This window comes from Mobula hypostoma, chromosome 4 (genome assembly GCF_963921235.1).
Source record: "Mobula hypostoma chromosome 4, sMobHyp1.1, whole genome shotgun sequence".
NCBI classification, from domain to species: Eukaryota; Metazoa; Chordata; class Chondrichthyes; order Myliobatiformes; family Myliobatidae; genus Mobula; species Mobula hypostoma.
In genome coordinates, this window is record NC_086100.1 from 102,732,951 (window position 1) to 102,753,756 (window position 20,806).

Here is a 20,806-nt window from a genome sequence, read left to right on the forward strand (position 1 = left end):
TCGAGTCTGCTGCGCCATTTTATCATGAGCTGATCCATTTTCTCCTATTTAGTCCCATTCCCCCGCCTTCTCACCATAACCTTTGATGCCCTGGCTACTTAGATACCCATCAGTCTCTGCCTTAAATACACCCAATGATTTGGCCTCCACTGCTGCCCGTGGCAACAAATTCCATAGATTCACCACCCTCTGACTAAAAAAATTTCTTCGCATTTCTGTTCTGAATGGGCGCCATTCAATCCTTAATTCATGCCCTCTTGTACTAGACTCCCCCATCATGGGAAACAACTTTGCCACATCCACTCTGTCCATGCCTTTCAACATTCGAAATGTTTCTATAAGGTCTCCCCTCATTCTTCTAAACTCCAAGGAATACAGTCCAAGAGCAGACAAATGTTCCTCATATGTTAACCTTCTCATTCCCGGAATCATTCTAGTGAATCTTCTCTGTACCCTCTCCAACGTCAGCACATCCTTTCTTAAATAAGGAGACCAAAACTGCCCACAGTGCTCCAAGTGAGGTCTCACTAGCGCCTTATAGAGCCTCAACATCACATCCTTGCTCCTATACTCTATTCCTCTAGAAATGAATGCCAACATTGCATTCGCCTTCTTCACTACTGACTCAACCTGGAGGTTAACCTTAAGGGTATCCTGTATGAGGACTCCCAAGTCCCGTTGCATCTCAGAACTTTGAATTCTTTCCCCATTTAAATAATAGTCTGCCCATTTATTTTTTCTGCCAAAGTGCATAACCATACACTTTCCAACATTGTACTTCATTTGCCACTTCTCTGTCCATTCTTCCAATCTATCTAAGTCTCTCTGCAGACTCTCCATTTCCTCAGCACTACCGGCTCCTCCACCTATCTTCGTATCATCAGCAAACTTAGCCACAAAGTCATCTATTCCGTAATCCAAATCATTGATATACAATGTAAAAAGAAGCGGCCCCAACACTGATCCCTGTGGAACACCACTGGTAACCAGCAGCCAACCAGAATAGAATCCCTTTATTCCCACTCTCTGTTTCCTGCCAATCAGCCAACGCTCTATCCACGTATGTAACTTTCCCGTAATTCCATGGGCTCTTATCCTGTTAAGTAGCCTCATGTGTGGCACTTTGTCAAAGGCCTTCTGAAAATCCAAATATACCACATCCACTGCATCTCCCTTGTCTAGCCTACTGGTAATTTCCTCAAAAAATTGTAATAGGTTTGTCAGGCAGGATTTTCCTTTAAGGAATCCATGCTGAGTTCTGCCTATCTTGTCATATGCCTCCAGGTACTCTGTAACCTCATCCTTGACAATCGACTCCAACAACTTCCCAACCACCGACGTCAAGCTAACAGGTGTATAATTTCCTTTTTGCTTCCTTGCCCCCTTCTTAAATAGCGGAGTGACATTTGCAATCTTCCAGTCTTCCGGAACCATGCCAGAATCTATCGACTTTTGAAAGATCATCGCTAATGCCTCCGCAATCTCCACAGCTACTTCCTTCAGAACACGCGGGTGCATTCCATCTGGTCCAGGAGATTTATCTACCTTTAGCCTATTCAGCTTCCTGAGTACTTTCTCTGTCATAATTGTGACTGCGCACACATCTCTTCCCTGCCACCCTGAGTGTCCGGTATACTGCTGATGTCTTCCTCAGTGAAGACTGATGCAAAATACTCGTTCAGTTCCTCTGCCATCTCCTTATATCCCATTACAATTTCTCCAGAAAACAACAGGAATTCTGCAGATGCTGGAAATTCGAGCAACACACATAAAAGTTGCTGGTGAACGCAGCAGGCCAGGCAGCATCTCTAGGAAGAGGTGCAGTCGACGTTTCAGGCCGAGACCCTTCGTCAGGACTAACTGAAGGAAGAGTGAGTAAGGGATTTGAAAGTTGGAGGGGGAGGGGGAGATCCAAAATGATAGGAGAAGACAGGAGGGGGAGGGATGGAGCCAAGCGCTGGACAGGTGATAGACAAAAGGGATACGAGAGGATCATGGGACAGGAGGTCCGGGAAGAAAGACAAGGGGGGGGGGGAACCCAGAGGATGGGCAACAGGTATATTCAGAGGGACAGAGGGAGAAAAAGGAGAGTGAGAGAAAGAATGTGTGTATAAAAATAAGTAACAGATGGGGTACGAGGGGGAGGTGGGGCATCAGCAGAAGTTAGAAAAGTCGATGTTCATGCCATCAGGTTGGAGGCTACCCAGACTGAATATAAGGTGTTGTTCCTCCAACCTGAGTGTGGCTTCATCTTTACAGTAGAGGAGGCCGTGGATAGACATGTCAGAATGGGAATGGGATGTGGAATGGGAATGGGATGTGGAATTAAAATGTGTGGCCACCGGGAGATCCTGCTTTCTCTGGTGGACAGAGCGTAGATGTTCAGCAAAGCGGTCTCCCAGTCTGCGTCGGGTCTCGCCATTATATAAAAGGCCACATCGGGAGCACCGGACGCAGTATATCACCCCAGTCGACTCACAGGTGAAGTGTTGCCTCACCTGGAAGGACTGTTTGGGGTCCTGAATGGTGATAAGGGAGGAAGTGTAAGGGCATGTGTAGCACTTGTTCTGCTTACACAGATAAGTGCCAGGAGGGAGATCAGTGGGGAGAGATGGGGGGGGACGAATGGACAAGGGAGTTGCGTAGGGAGCGATCCCTGTGGAAAGCGGAGGGGGGGGAGGGAAAGATGTGCTTAGTGTTGGGATCCCGTTGGAGGTGGCGGAAGTTACGGAGAATAATATGTTGGACCCGGAGGCTGGTGGGGTGGTAGGTGAGGACCAGGGGAACCCTATTCCTAGTGGGGTGGTGGGAGGATGGAGTAAGAGCAGATGTACGTGAAATGGGGGAGATACGTTTAAGAGCAGAGTTGATAGTGGAGGAAGGGAAGCACGTTTCTTTAAAAAAGGAAGACATCTCTCTCGTCCTAGAATGAAAAGCCTCATCCTGAGAGCAGATGCGGCGGAGATGGAGGAATTGCGAGAAGGGGATGGCGTTTTTGCAAGAGACAGGGTGAGAAGAGGAATAGTCCAGATAGCTGCCAGAGTCAGTAGGCTTATAGTAGACATCAGTGGACAGTTTCTCCAGCATGATTTTCTATCGGTCCTATATCTACTCTCACCTGTCGTTTTCTCTTTATATACTTGAAAAAGCTTTTAGTATCCTCTTTGATATTATTTGCTGGCTTCCTTTCATAGTTAATCTTTTCTCTCTTAACGACCTTCTTGGTTTCCTTTTGTAAGGTTTTAAAAACTTCCCAATCCTCTGTCTTCCCACTAATTTTTGCCTCCTTGTATGTCCTCTCCTTTGCTTTAACTTTGGCTTTGACTTCTCTTGTCAACCACGGTTGCATCCTTTTTCCACTCGAAAATTTCTTCTTTTTTTGGAATATACCTGTCTTGCACATTCCTTATTTCTCGCATAAACTCCAGCCACTGCTGCTCTGCTGTCTTTCCCGCCAGTGTCCCTTTCCAGTCAACTTTGGCCAGTTCCTCTCTCATGCCACTGTAATTTCCTTTACTCCACTGAAATACCGACACATCAGATTTCGGCTTCTCTTTTTCAAATTTCACAGTGAACTCAATCATGTTATGATCACTGCCTCCTAAAGGTTCCTTCACCTCAATCTCTCTAATCACCTCCAGTTCATTACACAATACCCAATCCAGTACAGCCGATCCCCTAGTGGGCTCAACAACAAGCTATTCTAAAAAGTCATCTCGCAGACATTCTACAAATTCTCTCTCTTGAGATCCAGTGCCGACCTGATTATCCCAATCCACTCGCATGTTAAAATCCCCCACAATTATCATAACACTGCCCTTCTGACAAGCCTTTTCTATTTCCAGTTGTAATTTGTAGTCCACATCCCTGCAGCTGTTTGGAGGCCTATAAATAACTGCCATCAGGGTCCTTTTACCCCTGCTATTCCTTAGCTCAACCCATAAAGATTCTGCACCTTCCGATCCTATATCATCTCTTTCTTATGATTTAATATCATTTCTTACCAATAAAGCCACGCCTCCCCCTCTGCCTACCTTCCTATCCTTCTGATACACTGTGTATCCTTGGACGTTCAGCTCCCAGAGACATGCATCCTTTAGCCACGTCTCAGTGATGGCCACAATATCATACTTGCCAATCTGTAGTTGTACGACAAGATCATCCACCTTATTCCTTATGCTGCGTGCATTTAAGTACACCTTAAGACCAGTATTTGATACTTTTTGCTTTGATTTCACTGCAACTTTATTGCACTGCAACTCATCCCAATGGCTACAAATTTGCCCCATCACCTGCCTGTCTTTCCTGACATCTTTACTGCTCACTATCTTAGATTTATTTCTATTTTCCCCTTCCTCGGCTCTATCATTCCGGTTCCCATCCCCCTGCCAATATTATCCGTAGATAACATCATTGCATAACTGACCAGTTCTACAAACAAAAACAATTTGCCTGATGTTGTTGCACTTTTATCTTGTTCCTTCTCACCAGCAAGACACACAAATAGTTCTTTCCAAGCAAAGCATTGATTCACCTCTTCTTCCAGTCTAGTGTACTGTATTCAGTGATCATGTGGTCCCTGCTACATCAGAGACTAAATGCAAATTGGGTATTTGCTTTATGAGGTGTCTTGGTTCAATTTGTTATGGTGAAACTTATACTTTAATTCGCCATTCCCCTCTGTGGGCAGCCTCCTCCTTTGTTTCCAATGAGGCCCAGCACAAGTTTGAGGTATTGCATTTCATCTCTGTTGCAAACTTTGCTACTTAGTATTGAGCTCAACTATTCAAGTGATTTGGTTTCTTTGATTGTGTCAAAACTGGCCAGTTCGGTTACAAGGTTATTCACTTGTAAGAGGCTGCTTGGCCTGCTGAATGCTCCCTGTAAATAGTTTTTTTTTAAATTTCAGATTTCCATTATAGTAAAACTGCTAACCAGGCATGCCCAGGGACTTCATAGCAACAAATTGACAGAATTTTCAGACAAATGGATGCTACTCCAATTAACACTCCAATACACATTTCAGTCATTTTAAGACAGTACAATATCTAATAAATATTCCTGTGTTGCCCTTAAGGCATTTATTTGACTTTGTTGGGTCTACACTTTAAATGATTTGTTTGTAACTATTTTCTGGTTAAAGTTAAAGGTTGATAACTATGTTACAGTATAACAAATGTAAATTCATTTTCTATGGTATATTGCGACATGTGATGACGTCACCTCCGGTTTCGCCGCGTCTTATGTGTAACCTCCAGTTCGGTGAAGCTGTGAAGGCGGGTGCCATGCGTGCAGCATGATCGTGAAGAGCTACGTGTCTACCCACAAAGAAACATTATAGAAGCAACGCCATAAGTTCATAAGAAAGTATTTGAAGTAAAAATATTATTGCGGTTTCTGTTAAGGAAGCAGCGGTTCTGGTGGCGCGTGTGCCAGCTTTTCAATTTCAAACACGAGGTGGGCTCAGGCCCGGCGGTGGTTTGACGCGACCCCCTCGCTCCCTACTCGGGGCGGCTGGAGACACTCGCTAAAAGAAGAGAGTGCGAGTGGCCTCCAGAATGAAACAGACGCTGTATATGTTTGTATTTTTTATCAACAGTTTTCACCATACGACATTAATGTGGAAGAGTGCACAGTAAATGGTTAACCTTACTACGACTCTGTCTTCATTGGCTCCGGTTTAACTTGGTGTTTAGTCAGAGTTTCAACACACTGCATGAGAACACTACAATTCCAGTGAACCCACGTGTAAAGGGAACTGTGCACCAGGGCCTTGGTATATTAACAGCCGCACACATATCAGCATTTGGCAAGCTGGATACTGAAGGAGTAGGATTTTTGAATAGATTGCAGGATTTCAGTTTTACTCTTCAAAGTAATCTACTAACATGCTGCATCTTTCATTTTATGGAGAACACACAGCATCCCTTTACCTCCATAGAATTACATAATGTTAATATTTGCATCCCTAAGTGTTTTGAGAGCAGAAACCTACTCACAAGATGACATCCTGCAGCTCAGTTAAAAGATCAACTAGCTCTCAGGTGGCAAATTGCCTTTCCTGAACAGTTTCGCGCAGTTCCCCGTGACAGAAATCAAATATGTACCTCGCTCAGACAAAAGCTCAGATGTCTCACGCAGCTCTATGGTGAGCCACCGGAGCTGAAGTTGCGGTCTCCTGCCTGCAAACAGCCAGCTGTGACAGGTTTGTGGACGGACTCCTCTGTGCTGCTTGTCAGGCCCTACATAAGGCCAGCGGACTCACCGTCTTGCTCTGCATCCTCATCAGAATTGTCATAAAGGCAACCCAACTGTGCTAGTCTAGGACCATGCAGACATTTGGTCTCCTCACACCCAACTTCTTCCCATGTCACTCTGCAGCCAGCCAGAGCCTGGTGCATTTCCCCGTGCTCCAGTGAAGGAGAAACAGGAGACCTTTATGTTGAAGTTTAAAGACAAAAACCAGTAAATGCACTTAAAAGGCTGAAGACAAAACATCTTTATGGTGCAATATTAGCAAACATTGCAATAAGAGTGCCTATTGTTCATCGATTTATAGGAAACCTGGAGCACTTGCTCGAAGGAAACACAAAGTTCTGTAAACCGAAGTCCACCTGAAACAAGCGTTCCACAGACTGAGGCTAATCTTGATCAACTCACTGGGAACATCCTTCTGATAATGAATTAGCACCTGAAAGATGAAAATTTACAACCTTTAACTATTAATCAGGTCAATGTTTAAACCATTAGAAAGCCTATATTTCAGGTAATAGTGGAAATTGCCATTTTAGTTATCAACTGTTTAAAGCTTGAGCTGTGTAGAATATTTATTCTGTTCTCTGAGTAATGAATGCGAAGAAATACTCAAAAGACATGGGTTATGATAGTGCTGCAAATTATTTGGCAGAATATTTCAACAGCAGAACTTTTAAATAAGCCCCAGGAACCACTTGGCTGGTAATGAGAAGGGCACTTTCATGTATTGCAGGTGACCAAGCGGCAGCCCGCGCCGCTCCCCGAGTGGGAGCACTATGGTGACACCATCACCCATCTCCTTCTCAATGGACAGTTGCAAAGATTGTCTGGTGGGAGACAACATGCTTTCATTGAGATTATCCTGCTCCAATGGTCGTGGTTTCCATGCCATTAGAACCAGTTAGATCATTTGTGAAGTATCGTGTGCTTCTTGGAGTGCAACATCAAGTACACGTTAAACAAATACACGCACAGGCGTCTTCATTCTGTGGGCCAGTTCTTCAGAACGAAAGTCAACATCCTCAACCTCAAGGAATAGCCACGACGACGATCCTCCATAGCTCCTTTCCTGGCTTTTCCAAGGAATACACAAACACCAAATGCTGCTGACAGACCATAAATTCAGTGAACAGAAGCCTTCGATCTTGCTAAAGTTCCAGTCCAGAACTAGTCAATAATAAATATCACAGACTGACACATTCCAAGAATACAAATGACTTAGTGAGGGATGCAGCACCACCTGGATCAGCTGCTGCAGTGACCCCATCAGGATCAGCCACAGATTAACCCACCCCCTACTACTACAAAGTACTATTACTATTACAAAGTAAGGAGATGGGAGCACAACGGAACTGAAATATTTCTACTGCAAATAACTTACAAAGTGAACCCTGAATGCGCGTTGACCTCAGCAGCCTTGTGTACACCACACTGCATTTCCATAATGTACTGTTAACTCACAAACAAATAAGATTCTGCAGATGCTGGAAATCCAAAGCAACACACACACACAAAAAGAAACTGGAGGAAATCAGCAGGTCAGGCAGCATCTATGGAAATGAATAAACCGTCACCATTTCAGGTCGAGCTCTGATGAAGTGTCTTGGCCCGAAATGTCGACTGTTTATTCATCTCCATAGATGCTGCCTGACTTTGAGTTCTTCCAGCATTTTGTGTGTTTCTATATACTTTACTAATATATAGGGGGGAATGCACTAGAAACTCCTGCTGCTGTGTATGTTAAACTTGTTTTTATGATGCCAAGACTACTTGCAAAGTATTTGATGTCCATTCCGACTGTTGCTTTTACTCCCAGGTGTCTTGCCAAGCCAAGGTGCATCAAGCAAATAACTTAAAAAATAAATGATAGCCCAGGTTCATCCTCCTCATGATGATTGATAAAACTAGTGCATTTATATAACTCAACAACTTTCAAAGATGATTTTATTTTCTTAGATGCATAATTTTGACTGTAATTTCAGCTTCAGTTGTGTTTTGATATATGGGTTAACTATCAGATAGGTGTTCCCCACCACAACTGCATCTATTCTAAAGTAGCTGAATGGATGCACTGGAATTAATTGTATGTCTCCTTTAGGACAATACAGTTTGCAGTTTCAGGATGCTGACCTGACTAGGAAAACTGGCTGATTTGAAAGAATTTATCAAGAAGTTTGTAGAACACATCAAAGCCCTAAACCAAAAAAAAAGGCTTATCTACACCCGCGCCAACAAACAGCCATCCATATGACCACATCACACACTACGCTTTGTAAAGAAGACCCTCACTTGACTGTAGTATGTCAGCTATTTCAAAGCACTTCTAAATTATGAAGCAGGAGCCAGAAGCACGCCTTTTAAAACTGCCACTTAAAAGACAGCCATCAATACGCCGCATTTTGAAAGAATCTCCATCAGTAGAAAAACAAGCCTCTAAATTGCAGTTCTGACTCGATCCCCTTTTTGCCAGCTTTCTCCTACTCAGCACCAACTGCGGGGAGCTACAGGAATTCTGGCCATTTTCTTATCCAAACATAGAAGCCTTTTTGTGGCAGTTTAATATGAGTCATATTGCAAGCACAATAATTGCACTGCAACTTCCACAGGATCCATATTGTACAAGTCAAGTTGAAGATGTACAATCATCATTAGATTAGATTATGAGAACACTCAGTCCTCCTTTATTGTCATTTAGAACTGCATAAATGCATTAAGAAATGATACAATGTTTCTCCGGAGTGATGTCACAGAAAACAGGACAAACCAAAGACTAACACTGACAGAACCACATAATTATAACACATAGTTGCAGCAGTGCAAAGCAATACCATAATTTGATGAAGAACAAACCATGGGCACGGTAAAAAAAAAAGTCTCAAAAGTCCCCGAGTCGATCGACTCCCGAGTCCCCGACAGCAGGCAGCAAAAGGGAGAAAGTCCCTGCCATAAACCTCCAGGCACCGTCAGCTTGCCAATGCCTTGGAAGCAGCCGACACTGAGTCTATCCATCCGAAACCTTCAAGCCTCCAACCAGCCCCTCCGATACAGCCTCCCGAGCACCATCGACCTCATCTGGGCCACTGAAACAAGCAAAGCCGAGGATTTCGGGGCCTTCTGCTCCGGAGATTCCGGTTACCACACAGTAGCAGCGGCAGCGAAGTGGGTATTTCAGAAGTTTTCCAGATGTTCCTCCGTACGCTCACGTCCGTCTCCTCAAATCAGAATTGTTCACGGTCCCCTACTTGACAAATAACAGATATTCATCACCAGAGAGGCCGTGCGTGCTGCCGTCGCACCGCCATCTTCTCCTCCTCCTCTTCAGTCCAATCATCATGTTCATCTTCTCAGAATTGTTACATTTGGAAATGAGTTCAACACAGCATAGAGCAGCTGCACTGTGAATCGTCAGGAAGGACATTCATCTCATCAGTCTGCTAACAGTAAAATGCTATTCTGTGAACTCATTGGGTACATATCCTTTTCAAAGGCATGAAAACTGGTCAGGACAATGTGGCCAATTCCTCACCACCAGCCAGATCAGCAGCTACAAAACACAATTGAGCCAGGCTTGAACTTGGGTTCAATACCAAGCACATACTGCTCACATCATGCAAGTCTTCAGCCATCAGATTGCGAAGAAACGCTGGCTGACAACACTGCACAGGTCTGCATTCCCGGTTAACAAGCCCACGCATCCGGTCTTACACACTATTTTCAGAATGAAAGTCACAGTAAAAGTTAGTATCGAAGTACTTGTATATTACCATATACAGTACTGTCTTTCTTGTGCAGGTGCTTACAGGAAAGTTAAGAAATACAACAGAATTTATGAAACATTATACATAAAAACTGACAAACAACCGACGTGGAAAATACAAGTTATGCAAATAAAAAAAGTACTGAGAACATGAGCTGTAAAGAATCGTTAAAAGTGGGTCTGTAGGTTGCGGAAGCTCAACAGTTCAGAGTTTTGTTGAGTGCAGTTATCCAAGCTGGTTCTGTGCCCTGATCGCTGAAGGGTAATAACTGTTCCTGGACCTGTTGGTGTTGGAGATAAGGCTTCTGTACCCCTTGCCTGATTGTAACAGTGAGAGCAGAGCACGGCCTGGATGTTGGCAGCTTTTGATGATGGATACTATTCTTTTATGGGGAGAGCTTTGCCTGTGATGGACTGGGCTGTATCCACCACTCTCGGAAGAGTTTTCTATTCCGGGAGATGGTGTTTCCACACCAGATAGTGTTGCTACCACTCAGGATCCTCTTCACTGTGCATCTGTAAAAGTTTGTCATTTTCGATCACATGCCAAGTCTATACAAACTTCTAAGAAAATAGAGGCACTGCTCTGCCTTCTTTGTGATGGCACTTACATGGTGGCTCCAGGACAAATCCGCTGATATAATAATGCCCGAGGATTTACAACTACTGACGCTCTCCACCTCCAGTCCCCGGATGAGGACTGGCTCATGGGCCTCTGGCTTCTTCCTTCTGTAGTCCGAGTTAGCTCTTATGTTTTGCAACTATTCAGTGAAAGGTTTTAGTTGTGAATGAGGAGCCAAGGAAATGGCATCTGCTGTTGTCATGCAGTGACGGCAAGCAAATAAGAGCAGATCCAAGTCACTTATCATGCAAGAGTTGATGTGCTTCACGACCAACCTCTCGAAGCAATTCATCATAGTGCAACTGGACTATCGTCATCAAGGCAGGGCACCACATTCCTCTTGGCCACCAGTAGGATTGGAGTCTGCCTGATGCAGGTGGGTATCTCAGCCTGTTGAAGCAAGTGGTTGAAAATAGAAAAACAGAGAAACAGAAAACCTACAGCACAATACAGGCCCTTTGACCCACAAAGCTGTGCCGAACATGTTCTTATCTTAGAAATTACCTAGGGTTACCCATAGCCCTCTACTTTTCTAAACTCCATGTACCTATCCAAGAATCTCTTAAAAGACCCTATTGTATCTGCCTCCACCGCTGCTGCCAGCAGCTCATTCCACGCACTCACCACTCCCTGCGTAAAAAACTTACCCCTGATACCTCCTCTGTACCTACTTCCAAGCACCTTAAAACTGTGCCCTCTCGTGCTAGCCATTTCAGCCCTGGGAAAAAGCCTCTGACTATCCACACGATCAATGCCTCTCATCATCCAATACAGCTCCAAGGAGAAAAGGCCGAGTTCACTCAACATATTCTCATAAGGCATGCTCTCCAGACCAGGCAACATCCTTGTGACTCTGCACCCTTTCTATAGTTTCCACATCCTTCTTGTCGTGAAGTGACCAGAACTGAGCACAGTACTCCAAGTGTGGTCTGACCAGGGTCCTGTAAATAAATAATAAAGCCATCCATCAGTCTTGCGAGACCATGGATCTGCGCCTGGAAAGTCTTCACTCTCCAGGGCGCAGGCCTGGACAAGGTTGTATGGAAGACCAGCAGTTGCCCATGCTGCAAGTCTCCCCTCTCCACGACACCAATGTTGTCCAAGGGAAGGACATTAGGACCCAGACAGCTAGGCACCAGTGTCGTTGCAGAGCAATGTGTGATTAAGTGCCTTGCTCAAGGACACAACACGTTGCCTCAGCTGGGGCTCGAACCCACGACCTTCAGGTCACTAGTCCAATGCCTAAACCACTTGCCCACATGCAACAAGGTCCTGTACAGCTGCAACATTACCTATCGGCTCCTAAACTCAATCCCACGGTTGATGAAGGCCAATGCACCATATGCCTTCTTAAACAGAGTCAACCTGCGCAGCAGCTTTGAGTGTCCTCTGGACTCGGACCCCAAGATCCCTCTGATCCTCCACACTGCCAAGAACCTTACCATTAATACTATACTCTGCCATCATATCTGACCTACCAAAATGAACCACTTCACACTTATCTGGGTTGAACTCCAACTGCCACTTCTCAGCCCAGTTTTGCACCCTACCAATGTCCCACTGTAACCTCTGACAGCCCTGCACACTATCCACAACACCTCCAACCTTTGTGTCATCAGCAAATTTACTAACCCATCCCTCCACTTCCTCATCCAGGTCATTTATAAAAATCACGAAGAGTAAGGGTCCCAGAACAGATCCCTCAGGCACACCACTGGTCACCAACCTCCATGCAGAATATGACCTGTCTACAACCACTCTTTCCTTTCCGTGGGCAAGCCAATTCTGCATCCACAAAGCAATGTCCCCTTAGATCCCATGCCTCCTTACTTTCTTAATAAACCTTGCATGGGGTAACTTATCAAATGCTTTGCTGAAATTCATATAAACTACATCCACTGCTCTACCCTCAATGTGTTTAGTCACACCTCCAAAAAATTCAATCAGGTTCGTAAGGCACAACCTGCCTTTCACAAAGCCATGCAGACTATTTCTGATCATATTATGCCTCTCCAAATGTTCATAAATCCTGCCTATCAGGATCTTTTCCATCAACTTACCAACCACTGAAGTAAGACTCACTGGTCTATAATTTCCTGGGCTATCTCTACTCCCTTTCTTGAATAAGGGAACAACATCCACAACCCTCCAATCCTCCGGAACCTCTCCTGTCCCCATTGATGATGCAAAGATCATCGCCAGAGGTTCAGCAATATCCTCCCTCGCCTCCCACAGTAGCCTGGAGTACATCTCATCCGGTCCTGGAGACTCATCCAACTTGATGCTTTCCAAAAGCTCCAGCACATCCTCTTTTGTAATTATCTATATGCTCAAGCCTTTTAGTCCACTTTAAGTCATCCCTACAGTCGCCAAGATCCTTTTCTGTAATGAATACCAAAGCAAAGTATTCATTGAGTACCTCTGCTATCTCCTCCGGTTCCATACACACTTTTCCACTATCACACTTGATTGGTCTTTTTCTCTTACATTTTATCCTCTTGCTCTCCACATACTTGTAGAATGTCTTGGGGTTTTCCTTAATCCTGTCCTCCAAGGCCTTCTCATGGCCCATTCTGGCTCTCCTAATTTCATCCTTAAGCTCCTTCCTGCTAGCCTTATAATCTTCAAGATCTCTTTCATTACCTAGTTTTTTGAACTTTTCAAAGGCTTTTCTTTTCTTCTTGACTAGATTTACAACAGCTTTTGTAAACCATGGTTCCTGTACCCTACCATCCTTTCCCTGTCTCATTGGAATATCCACAAACTCTCCAGCCTGATGATTATCCTGGACCTCACACATCATGCACGGCAGAAATGTGGCAAATGTTCAGGGAACATTTGCATGGAGTTCTGCATAGTTACAGTGGCATACAAAAGTTTGGGCACCCCGGTCAAAATTTCTGTTACTGTGAATAGCTAAGCAAGTAAAAGACGAACTGATTTCCAAAAAGGCATAAAGTTAAAGATGACATTTCTTTAATATTATAAGCAAGAAAACTTTTTTATTTCCATCTTTTACAGTTTCAAGATAACAAAAAAGGAAAAGGGCCTGAAGCAAAAGTTTGGGCACCCTGCATGGTCAGTACTTAGTAACACCCCCTTTGGCAAGTATCACAGCTTGTAAATGTTTCTTGTAGCCAGCTAAGAGTCTTTCAATTCTTGTTTGGGGTATTTTCACCCATTCTTCCATGTAAAAGGCTTCTAGTTCTGTGAGATTCTTGGGCTGTCTTGCATGCACTGCTCTTTTGAGGTCTATCCACAGATTCTCAGGGGACTGTGAGGATCATGGCAAAACCTTCAGCTTGCACCTCTTGAGGTAGTCCATTGTGAATTTTGAGGTGTGTTTAGGATCATTATCCTGTTGTAGAAGCCATCCTCTTTTCATATTCGGCTTTTTTACAGACGCTGTAACGTTTGCTTCCAGAATTTGCTGGTATTTAACTGAATTCATTCTTCCCTCTACCAGTAAATGTTTCCCGTGCCACTGGCTGCAACACAAACCCAAAGTATGATTGATCCACCCCTGTGCTTAACAGTTGGAGAGGTGTTCTTTTCATGAAATTCAGCACACTTTTTTCTCCAAACATACCTTTGCTTATTGCGCCCAAAAAGTTCTATTCAAAAGGTTCAAAGGAACATCTAGACAAGCCTGATGCATTTTGGAAACAAGTCCTGTGGACTGATGAAGTTAAAATAGAACTTTCTGGCCGCAATGAAGAGGTAGCAGAGGTTCTTAATGAATACTTTGCTTCAGTATTCCCCAGGGAAAAGGACCTTGGCAATTGTGGGGATGACTTACAGCGGACTGAAACGCTTGAGTGTATAGACTCAAGTTAGAAGCATTAGTTTGTTAAGACGCCAGGACCGGATGAGCTATACCCCAGGCTGCTGTGGGAAGCGTGGGAGGAGATTGCTGAGTCTCTGGTGACGATCTCTGCATCATCAATAGGGACAGGAGAAGTACCAGAAGATTGGAGCATTGCAAATCTTCTTCCTTTGTTCAAGAAATTATAGACCAGTGAGTCTGACTTCAGTGGTGGGCAAGTTGTTGGAGATCCTGAGAGGCAGGACTTATGAGCATTTGGAGAGACATAATCTGATTAGGATAGTCAGCATGGCTTTGTCAAGGGAAAGTTGTGCCTTACGAGCTTGATTGGATTCTTTGATGAAGGTATAGTAGTGGTTGTAGTGTATATGGATTTCAAGTAAGGCATTTGCTAAGGTTCTCAATGCAAGGCTCGTTCAGAAAGTAATGAGTCATGGGATCCAAGGAGACCTTGCTCTGTGGATCCACAATTGGCTTGCCCAGAGAAGGCAAATAGTGGTTGTAGATGGTTCGTATTCTACATGGAGGTCGGTGACCAGTGATGTTCCACAGGGATCTATTCTAGGACCCCTCCTCTTTGTGATTTTTATAAATGACCTGGATGAGGAAGTGGAGGGATGGATTAGTAAGTTTGCTCATGACACAAAGGTTGGGGGTGTTGTGGGTAGTCTGGAGGGCTGTCAGAGTTTACAGTGGGACATTGATAGGATGCAAAACTGGGCTGAGAAGTGGCAAATGAACTTCAACCCAGATAAGTGTGAAGTGGTTCATTTTGGTAGGTCAAATTTGAAGACTCAATATAGAATTAATGATAAGACTCTTGGCAGCATGACCGATCAGAGAAATCTTGGGTCCGTGTCCATAGGACACTCAAAGCTGATGCACAGGTTGACAATGTTAAGAAGGCATATGACGTGTTGGCATTCATCAACTGTGGGATTGAATTCAAGAGCTGTGAGGTAATGTTACAGCTGTACAAGGCCTTGGTCAGATCTCACTTGGGGTACTGTGTACAGTTCTGGTCACTTCACTACAGGAAAGTTGTGGATACTATAGAAAGCGTGCAGAGGAGATTTACAAGGATGTTGCCTGGACTGGAGAGCATGCCTTATGAGAATAGGTTGAGTGAACTCAGCCTTTTCTCCTTGGAGGTGTATTAGATGATGAGAGGCATTGATCGTGTGGATAGTCAGAGGCTTTTTCCCAGGGCTGAAATGGCTAGCACAAGAGGGCATAGCTTTAAGCTGCTTGGAAATAGGTACAGGGGGATGTTAAAAGTAAGTCTTTCCACACAGAGAGTGGGGGGTGCAGGGAATACACTGCCAGCAATGGTGGTGGAAGCAAATATAATAGTCTTTTAAAACACTCTTAGATAGGTACGTGGAACTTAGAAGAATAGAGAGCTACGCGGTAGGGAAATTCTAGGCAGCTTCTGCAGTAGTTGCATGACGGCACAACATTGAGGGCCAAAGGGCTGGTAATGTGCTGTTGATGTCTATGTTCTATGCTGTATCTTTATTTTCTGAATCAGTCTCCCGTGAGGGGCCTTACCAGATGCATTACTCCTGTCAGGCTCCTTCGCCAACCAGATGCATTACTCCCGTCAGGCTCCTTCGCCAACCAGATGCATTACTCCCGTCAGGCTCCTTCGCCAACCAGATGCATTACTCCCGTCAGGCTCCTTCGCCAACCAGATGCATTACTCCCATCAGGCTCCTTCGCCAACCAGATGCATTACTCCCGTCAGGCTCCTTCGCCAACCAGATGCATTACTCCCGTCAGGCTCCTTCGCCAACCAGATGCATTACTCCTTTCTCACCTCCTCAAAAATCTCCGTTTCAGAATAGATGGAAATATGAACTCGTTGTTCTGACTTTAGAAGACCTAGCTGAAAAGTCTTCCATGCTGTACCATTTCATGACCCTACCCAACATTACCTGTTTTATCCCAATGATCATTCACATCTTGACACATGCAGTAAAGTTTCAGAGTGTCTGCTACTGTAAAAACAAATACTGGATACCGGGGATAGGGTGGGTGTTGGAGAACATTAATTCCACAGGCTAAAAATGCACCAGCAACAAAATCTCACTGTAAAAGGACCGAAGGCACACATTGAAGAACTCACAAAATTTAACATGGACTGATTTGATTGGAGGTATGTGGTAAAAACCCAGCTTTCACTTGTGAGTGCCTAAACCTGCAGAAAAGCACTATGCTGTTTTAAAGGTAGATTGGTATTACCTGTGGCTCAGTCTAACCACACTCCCGGGTTTGAAAGTAGAGAAGTTGGTTTAAATTAGTATCATGGTTGGCACAGATATCATGGGCCCCTTGGCTAATTCATTGAATGTGCTGGAAACCCCCTGTGTTACACACATCCAAAGTGCAAGTTAAATGGGGAAAAAACTGTGCATTTAATTACCCTTTTTAAGCACATAAATTATACGAGAGTGATTTTATTCATTTTTGAGGGGTGATTGTGAATTCCACAAGGGTGACTATTTCTGTAACCTGTATGGCCACAATGCAGAGGCTGCCTGTACCGTTCCACGTTATCGTTTCGAGTCCCACTCTGGAGAGTTGAGCACAGAATAGAAGTATGTTCTATTTTTTTTTATGTGATTTTTAAACCCAGGCTCTCTCAGAGTGATGCAAAAGATCACATTCCCGGGCAGTGTACGATAACCAGGTGTATTACTGGCCTCAGCTGAAACCAATAATGATGTGCTGATACCACACAAGGAGTCTGATGACAATAGTACATGCAGATTGGCTGCTACTTTTCTTAAACTATGTTAAGAATAAAGACCTTTGGGATGCCTGAAAACTGTAAATAGCTTTGGGATGCCCAGAGGTTGTAAAGGGTATTACAGAAATGAGAGTGATTTCAAATTAATTGTCTATAATGGAGTTTGGTGCTTTCAGAAGAAATCTTGTAGCATAAAGAGAGCATATAATTGAAGTGACTGGAAGTCACCCCCTATGTATTAAGATTGCTGAGCAATCAAGTGTTCATTCCTGTTTCTGACAGTTTTATTGAAACCTAGTCACATGCTAAGAAGGAACAGAGACAGGGAGCAGTTACCACACAGTAATAACCCAACTGGAGGTTATAGTGTTCTGAATTCAGTGCCTCAAGAAAAACTGATGGTCAACAATTAAATGCTGACAGCTTGCATCATACAACTTCCAAATGACTGCATCTACTGATTTACAATTTGAACAGAAATTCAATTAAATATTGCTTTCAGAAGTCCTGCTTTAAATGACCATGACAGTTTGACAGTCAAGGACAATCTTCAGACTCAAATCTTTTAATCCTTTGCGTAACAGGTAGCATGATCCAACACAGATATCCAAATGTTCAACATAAAGCAGTAAGAGACAAATGCAGGTTCCTGTCTGTCTATTCTCAAAATTAGTCCTTGTTCTCGTCTCCTCCTCATTGTGGAAAATGGAAACTCTTTGTTGGCTTCTCAGTACAAAATAAACAAAAGGTGGCTCACCTCCACAAAGAACTTTCCAAAACTTTCCCCATACCCGAGTCGAACAACTTGGTTAGAATCAGGATCACCTGCAACACACATTAGAAGCAAAGTGAGTAACTATGCAGTGTTTTTTAGACATTTATTCAGTTACAGGGTGGCGTAGGGGGTAGAAGCCAATGTCAATTATAGCGTTTATTGTCCATCCTAATTGGCCCAGAAACCAGGATATAGTTAAATGGGAACTACATTGGTGGACCTGGAGTGAGGTCAGCAGATCTCATTTCCTGAAGGATATTAGGAAAGGAGCAGTGTCAAATCCTAATCTTTTCCAGCATTTGTGAAATCAATCCAGTGAAAATGCTCATACAAATCTAACAGATAGAATATTGGATTTGACATATTGAAATAACACACTGTGGTCTAGAGTTAAGTCAGGCAAGCAAAGATATCCAAGACTGAACAATTTCAGACCTTGCTATTATACACTGACTTTATTAAAAGAGTAATGTGTGCACCCACTGGATAAAGAAAGAGTTAACAAATTAACTATAATACCCTAATTACCTGTTAGCCTAAAATATACTAACAATACTTAATCCCCGAGGAAAATAATTTATTCACTCCGCTTCTACAGTATTTCTCAAATTCCAGCCATCAACTATCAGGCCTCCCAGCCTGGGGTCCGGAAACCCCTTGCCTAATGGTATTGGTCCATATCTTTTAAAAGGGTTGGGAACCCTTGCCTTAAAGGAAGAAGCTCCTACTTTTTCTTTGTTAATCTTAAATTTGTCCCTCTTAAACAGAAGCCATTTCAGGCAGAGACCCTTCATCAGGACAGGAAGGAAGGGGAAAAGACCATACGACCATAAGAACTAGACCATTCAGCCCATTGAGTCTGCTCCACCATTCCATCATGGCTGATCCCAGATCCCACTTAACCCCATACACCTGGCTTCCTGCCATATCCTTCATTTCCTGATCAGTCAGGGGATCAATCAACTTCTGCCTTGAATATATGCATGTACTTGGCCTCCACCAAAGTCTGTGGCAGAGCATTCTACAGATTCACTACTCTCTGGCTTTAAAAAAAACCCTCCTTACCTCTGTTCTAAAGGTAATTTTTGAGGCTGTGCCCTCTAGTTCTGGATACCTCCACCATAGGAAACATCTTCTCCACATGCACCCTATCTAGCCCTTTCAACATTCGGTAGGTTTCAATGAGATACCCCTGCATTCTTCTAAATTCCAGCAAGAACAGGCCCAAAGCTGCCAAACACTCCTCATAATCCCTTCATTCCTGGAATCATCCTCGTGAACCTCCTCTGGACTCTCTCCAATGACAACACATCCTTTCTGAGATAAGGGGGCTAAGTGCGGCCTGACTAGTGTCTTAAAAAAGGCTCAACATTATCTCCTTGCTTTTATATTCTATTCCCTTTGAAATAAAGGGAATTAAAACACTGTAACTCCTCCAGCATTTTGTGTGTGTTGCTCTGGATTTCCAGCATCTGCACAATATCTTGTGTTTATTTGGCTTAGAATACTTACCACATTACTCAGCACAAGCTTTCAATTAATGTATTTTGTCCATCCTAAAACCTGACACTCAGTGCACTGCCCTTGCAAAATGGGTTCTGGTCCAAAAATAGTCTATGGACAGGTACTTCTTCAGGACAGTCACTCTTCCATTTCCCCAAAATGCTAACTGGAGAAGTGCAGTGAGACTTTGTTATATTCAAGATGATTTTTTTTCTTGACCCCACAGTAACAAATAAGGAACAGTCAAGGATGCATCCTTTATCTAGTCTATAAAACCCTCACTTGTACAGTATTTCACAAACTATACCTTTCACTAGTGTCTACGGAATGCTGTGTCTACCCATGCAATACACCTTGCCCATTAAGCACTAGAAATTCAAAAACAACACAGAAAAACAGAAACAGGAGTACAAGCAACCGGTCCCTCACGTCTGCTCTGCCATCCATTATGATCATCACTCGTCTACCCCAGATGTCCACTCCTCAAAAGTTATTATGTATATTGAGATATTATGCATGTACTGCTCTGGTTAAGAACATGTTTTATTGTATTTCTACTGCTATGCTGTTACGCATTTTATTTTAGCAGTTTCTTGCAAATGCAGTGTGTTCTGTTAGATAAGCTTCATAGACTAATATTTTGGCTTTGACTAAGATAGGGAGACATTTTCTCAGCCTACTGGGTTTAGATCATAACATCATAAGAGATAGGAGCAGGATTAGGCTATTTGGCCCATCGAGCCTGCTCCACCATTTCATCATAACTGATCCAATTTCCCTCTCAACCTCAATTTCTTGCCTTTTCCCCATATCCCTTGATGCCCTGACCATTCAGGAATCTATCAATCTCTGCCTTAAATATATATATAAAGGCTTGCCCTCCACAGATTCATCACTCTCTGGCGAAAGAAATTCCTCACCTCCATTCTAAAAGGATGCACCTCTATTCTGACGGTGTGTCCTCTGTCTCCTTTTCCACCATAGGAAACAACATCTCCACATCCACTCTATCAAGGCCTTTCACCATTCAATAGGTTTCAAGGAGGTCACCCCTCATTCTTCTGAATTCCAGTGAATATAGGCCCAGAGCCATCAAATGCTCTTCTTATGACAAGCTATTCAATTCTGGAATCATTTTCCTGAACTTCCTTTGAACCCTCTCCAGTTTCAGCAAATACTTAAATACTTTCTAAAATATGGGACCAAAAACTACTCACAATGCTGCTCACCAATGTTTTATGAAGTCTCAACATTACATCTTTGTGTTTATATTCTAGCCCTCTTGAAATGAATGCTAACATTGCATTTGCCTTCCT

The 20,806-nt window shown here is 43.5% G+C and overlaps 1 protein-coding gene across 3 annotated transcripts in view; it reads right to left on the reverse strand.

The window, feature by feature from the left end:
- Nucleotides 1-20,806, reverse strand: part of sorcs2 (sortilin-related VPS10 domain containing receptor 2) — a 738,192-nt gene that overhangs the window by 591,880 nt on the left and 125,506 nt on the right. For all 3 annotated transcript variants that reach the window (XM_063046317.1, XM_063046318.1, XM_063046316.1), the window contains exon 2: nucleotides 17,970-18,037. In XM_063046317.1, coding sequence (XP_062902387.1) covers nucleotides 17,970-18,037 — 68 coding nt within the window. The remainder of the gene's footprint in view (nucleotides 1-17,969; nucleotides 18,038-20,806) is intronic.